Source organism: Condylura cristata, unplaced genomic scaffold (assembly GCF_000260355.1).
Source record: "Condylura cristata isolate star-nosed mole 26May11 unplaced genomic scaffold, ConCri1.0 scaffold00009, whole genome shotgun sequence".
NCBI classification, from domain to species: Eukaryota; Metazoa; Chordata; class Mammalia; order Eulipotyphla; family Talpidae; genus Condylura; species Condylura cristata.
This window is the reverse complement of record NW_004567110.1, coordinates 29,195,129-29,201,128: the sequence shown is the minus strand read 5'-3', so window position 1 is coordinate 29,201,128 and position 6,000 is coordinate 29,195,129. Positions and strand designations below refer to the sequence as shown.

General features: G+C 42.0%; 1 protein-coding gene across 2 annotated transcripts in view; it reads left to right on the top strand.

Annotated features, from left to right (window-relative positions):
* PTDSS1 (phosphatidylserine synthase 1) overlaps positions 1 to 6,000 on the top strand; it is a 51,079-nt gene continuing 45,079 nt past the window's right edge. The window contains exon 1 of one of the 2 annotated variants that reach the window (XM_004679710.2): positions 1 to 240. In XM_004679710.2, coding sequence (XP_004679767.1) covers positions 62 to 240 — 179 coding nt within the window. In that variant the 5' untranslated portion in view covers positions 1 to 61. The remainder of the gene's footprint in view (positions 241 to 6,000) is intronic. The other variant, XM_012723074.1, reaches the window with a different exon arrangement.

Genomic DNA, 6,000 nt, shown 5'->3' with positions numbered 1-6,000 from the left:
CCGGGGTCCCAGCCTTTAGGGCCGGGGCCGCCGCCGCCGCCGCAGGACGGGGAGGCGGGCCATGGCATCTTGCGTGGGGAGCCGGACCCTGAGCAAAGATGATGTGAACTACAAGATGCATTTCCGGATGATCAACGAGCAGCAAGTGGAGGACATCACCATCGACTTCTTCTACCGGCCACATACCATTACCCTGCTCAGTTTCACCATCGTCAGCCTCATGTACTTTGCCTTCACCAGGTGAGGGGCCCGGCCGCGCGGGCTGGGGGCGCGCCCTTGGGCGGAGGAAAGGGGAGGGTGGGAGGTGTTGGCTGGGAACATGGCCCGGTGTGGTTCTGGGATGAGGAAGAGGACTGGCGCGCACACACACACACACACACACACACGCAGACTTGTCGCCCACGCAGCTCCTCCACTGGTACCATGTCTCATAGCACTTCCAGCTTCCTCCCCTACAGCTCCTGTCGGTGCTCACCCCCTACCTACCTCCCCACCCCCCATACCTCTTTCCCGTATGACGCCTGGGGCCATATCAGGAATACTCACAGGTCGCCTGGAATGATCTGATCCGCCATCCCTCTCTCTCCCCTTTCCCCCTCCCCCATTTTCACTGCACATACACCATCACATCACGACACGGGCCCCCTCCCCTCTGTCCCTCGTTCCTACCCAGCACACCGCATGAATCATCTCTCCTATGCACCACTCTCAGCACACAGCACTAAACGCTGAAAACACCTCAGCCCACAGCGTGCTCGGGCACCATACACAGGCCCAGGACACTGCCTAGATCCCCTTCCCATGGAACTCCTACAGCATTCAACACCACCCTCTCCCCCAATGTGAGGTGTGTCCACAGGCTTTTCCATGCAGCACCTCCCAAATGCACCTTGCATAACCCATCCCCCAACCTCAAACACCACCAGCTCCACCACAACACAGAAGGCTCTAACCACACCTCACAGTAGACCTGTCTCCTTCCAACATAGCTAATAGTTGCCTACCACATCTGCCCCATTCAACACCCCCATACATGCTGAAATGAGAAATTCTCAAGCAATTGGAACATGATCCATGTATAACAAAAGCCCTGGAAGTGTTAAATAAAGCTATAGATTTCACACAATGGAACAAAAATCTCTTATCCCATTAAATGAAACACACAACACACAGAGAATGCTCAAAGCAATTCCAGTGTCTATATATACCTGTGCATAGGAATGACCTAGCCCAAGTCTTAACAGTCACATGGTGACCCAAACCCAACCCAGAAAACTAATTCTTCTCTGGTTCATAACTATCCACATGCTTGGTTGTTCCTACATAGAAAGGTTTGTTTTCTGAGTGAACCTCTTCAGAGAATGGAAAGACATGCTTATCATACGATTATGACTTAAAAGGCCAAACCAGAGAAGTGCAATTTTAGAGCCAGACTGTTGCTTTCAAAACCAACTGTGTGTCCTTGGTTAATTTACCCAACCTTTCCCTTTTTCTGAACCCCAGGATCCATATCTGCAAAATGGAGATAAAATATGTATTAACTTATGGGGTTTTGAAGATTAAACAGTGTTTCCTCCACCCTTTTAACACGTGTGCGAATGCACCTAGCAGAATAACCCACCTGGTGCCTGATGCACTCTTAATGTCAGTTACATTTTTCCCAGTATTTTTATCCATTGGTTCTTAGTCCAGGTCAGCAAAAATTGTACAAGGGTATAATTGGTGGTCACAACACTGGGTGTTGTGTTCTGATAGGTAGTTGGTGGAGGTTATAGATGCAAAATGTCACAACAAAGAAAGAATTTGCCCTATACACATGCTTGCTGTGCATACGCACAAGTACCAGTGGCACCTCCCTTGGGAATCACTGCAGTTTTCTAGATTTTCATCAAGCTAATAGTATCTCCCATATCATACCTGTTCTTTACCTCCATAATCCATTTGACTCTTAGTTCTTATTGGTGTGTATCTTTTTGCATCAGTCTACCTAAAGGCATAAAGCTTATGTAACAATTACTTTTAGTAGTTAAGGGATATAGCTACCACTATTATCTTCTGCTAATGCCATGTAGTGGGGAGAAGATAGATCAGACCATTCTGATTTTGGAGACAAATCTCTCTCTTCCTTAATTATAGTTACCCTTTAATACTTCATCATCTCATTTGATTTTACCAGGAATGGCTATGTGCCCACTTAATTTTGCTAATAATGCCTCATAGAAAGTCTGTCAATGAGGGTTCAATTCTTTTTTTTTTAAATAACCTGTGTTTAACTCAGCATATAACAAATAGTGTTCAATCAACATTAGTTCTTGTTATTACTTTATCATCTCATTGTATGCTTCTGTCTTCCAAATTATATTTGTCATTGAGTGAGTATAATATATTCTAATTGAGAAAAAGAATAAGGGCATTAGAATGCTTTGCTTGAATAACATGGATGTTTCATATTAACTTCAGTTTAATTTGGTCTCACAGGTGGCTTGGCAATGATGAAATTAGTGAAAGAGTTCTTTTTGGAGTAGGAAAAGTATGATATTTTATTTTAAATAATGAGAAGCAGGAGTGAGCAGTTTGTTCCACCCTTTCATCTTTAATATTATTCTAGGCCCTTCCAGAATAGAACTTTCTTCCTCTTTTGTAATACAGAGAAAAGTCACATACTTCTGGAATTTCCCTTTTACAGCCTATTTTGAAATAGCAGTCAATGAGTATCAGCAGTAAAAATGTAAAAAAGAGATAGGAATTTTAACAGCTTGTCAAAAGTAATTTAAAAAGTATAATCTGAAGCTTTGACTTTTTCCAAAAGTGATACTATTCCACTAATTTCATAGGTAAATGACACATTAAAAAACAAACTAATAATAAATTTCACCTTATATAAAATCATAAGCACCATTAATACAATTAGTACTTTATCTCACTCATTTTTTATCATAATTTTTGACCCTTTATTAGAACATTACAGTGATAGCTCTGTTTTCCTACATAAAGATTGAAAGGAATGAAAATTATTTCTGTGCCATTTTGTAATAATTAAAACAGGACAATTTTTTTTTTTAAACAGGACAATTTTAATTTGACGATGAGTCAGTACAATTTTTTTAGTAAACCTCAAGATAGTCTTCAAGTGTGCTTTTCAAAGAACAGGAGATACAAATCCTCCATGGAGTTGTATTGCCAACATGTGAAGAAACTGCCTGGGTCATATCACATGCTGTAGAAACATAGCGAAAATTTAGGATTTTGAAGGATTAGGTGTGGATTAGTCAAGTAGTTCTGTTATTAAGTCATAACTAAACCAACTCACAGTTAAGGTATAGTGTTGAAATCTCCTATTGCTATCATTATTGTTAAAAATAAAGCCAGATGCTCTTGAGTCTTTCTGTCTAAGATTGCCACATTATAAAATAAGATTTTTTTATAAATTAAATTCTATGGCATATATCTTACAAGTTTGTTCCGCTAAAGTGGGGCATGGAAAACCTTTGTCTTAAGCTCAGGGTATAATCATTGCTGAAGTTACCTCATATTTAATCTACATTTAGAAGTTGGTAAACTTGGAAATGGCCTTGGTTTCAAAAACTCAAACTTTAGATTTGTGAACCCCAGAATCTACTAAATCACATAGCAGCTTTCACTCTCCCTGAGAGGCACCTGGCAATCCAGCATTGGACCCAGCCTCGCAGTAGCACTTGTGCAACAAAAATCATCTCTTTGATTATAGCACATTGCCTCTTGCAGCTTGTACCTAAGTGATCATCAACTTGTCTATGCTGGATTCCCTGATACAGGTCAAGGAGGCAGGTGAGAGCAGACAAATGGACACCCTTTATTTCCCTAGTTTTATTTATTAGTAGTTATTTTTACTTCATTTCCCATAGTGGCTTTGGAGCGCCAGGTCTTCATCATGTCCCTGAGCCCTAGTTCCAAGCTTGTGTGGCATCTCCCTCCTGGATACTTGCTAGCCTTCCTTCCTTTCTTTCCCTTTAGACCCTATCAATTCCCATTAGAAAATGTCTCCTGATTCTGCCAATTCAGTTGTCTCAGTCCTGTTTCCTCTATATACATCATGTTCTGTTTCTTCCAATCACAAGCGGCCTGGATGTGCTTCTCCCCTGACACCAACTATAGTTAAGTGATCTTCCAAAGCAACTGCATACTGGGGGCAGACCAACCCTGGAGGGGGACAAAGAGCCCCGTGTTAGTTAGGCGGCTCCTCTACAGATGTCTAATTAATAGTGACCTGAATTTCCCTCCACTTCCTACTTAATGTCATTGTTTATTGGATTTGAATAAGCTTTGAAACTTTTTGAAGGGGAAAGTATGTCCTATATTTCTTTGGGGTCTTCTGTAGTAAGTAGGCACCTGCATGGCTCCAATATTTCTTTGGTTTAGCTGATGCTTTATCTCATATAATTTCTCTTGTGATATAATCTCTGTAATCCAAATTTCTGTAGGGAAATTAACAGGTACTCAGTCTCAATGAATCCAGAAAGCTTTGGGAACTGTTTCCTGAGCCCTTTCCTGGCAGCCTGTTTATTCAGTTCAATAATTCAGCAGTTTGTATTCCAACCAGCTCAGGTTCCCACCTAGTTTATCTCCCAGGTCTAACTGGACCTTTATAGCATTCAGAACTGTTCTTCTCTTCCCATATCTGGTCTTAGCTCAGCAAACCTCCAGCCCTTTGGCTTCCAGGTCTTGACTTATCTCCTTGGAATTTATCTTCCATGCTGCTGCCCTCTTGACTTTAAAGACAAAATCATGATCCTATGTCTCCAGCTTGTCATCTGTCACTGCGTCCTCATCATATTTAGGAAAGTGCTAGCTGGATTCGAAGGTCTTTCACTACAGAGGAGGCCTGCTTCTCCGGGCTTAAGCCTCCTTCCTCACTCAGCACCCCTCCAATCCCCACTTCCTCCTGAACAGGTCCAGATAGCTCATCCAGCCCCACACTCAGTGCCAGGCTGCCAGTTTGCTGTGACTAAGAGTATCTCCTACTTGATACCTCCTGGTTACCCAGGAGCCCATGGCACCTTCACAGCCCACCTGAATGGTCCCTTTCCATAATACCTTTCTTGATTGTTCCGGGAAGCACAGAGAAAGAAATGTTTATACATTACCATATACTTTTTATTACTATGTGTGTCATTATGATAATTGTGTCTATAACAATGTCTTCAGGCCAGATATCTTAGTCATCTTAGGATATACACCAGTAAATACTGCATGAATTGATAGAAGAAATAATTCATCCAATAGAAACTTTTAAAAATGGCACTTTTCTGTAGTTGTTATTTTAGCTGTATATCAGCTCTCTCTTTACTTTCTATACAATGATATGAATGTAGTCTGCAAAATAATACAAAGCTAGATCACATCAGTCCATCTTATAACCTGGGTCCCTTTCCTGGAAGAAAATATCCTTAAATAGTGAGACTAGCTGGGCTTCCCTGGTGGTGCAGGGGTTAAAAACACAGCTCTGTCAAGCTATGGCCAGCCACTGCAGCATGAGTTCGATTCCCAGCCAAGGAGATAACCCACATGATGGGGCAGATCTCACCTGTCTTGCCCACTGCTCCCTCAGCAGTGTCTTTCAGTAGATCCACCTGTTCTGCTCCCCTTTGTCTCTGGTGAATCCTTTCACCCCTGTACCTCTGGCCTCACCCCTGTACCTCTGGCCTGTACCCCAGTTCTTATATACACAAATAAATAAATCTTTAAAATAAAATAGTGACCAGCCTCATCTACATGACCCTATTTATGCATCTTGGTGTAAAGGATGCATGAGAAAGAACTGAAGGAGAAGATGGGAGGAGAAGGAGAAGCTGGGACAATCAGCTTAGGCATCATGATAAAAGCTAGACTTTAGTATCTGCTTGGCCCCATCAAAACGCCTCATATGAAGATTGTGTAAGTGGATGGAGTTTGCTTCAGTTTCCCCAAATCTTTTCACCCAGTGTCTGTAGACAGATATTAAACACAGAATTGGAGTCCAAC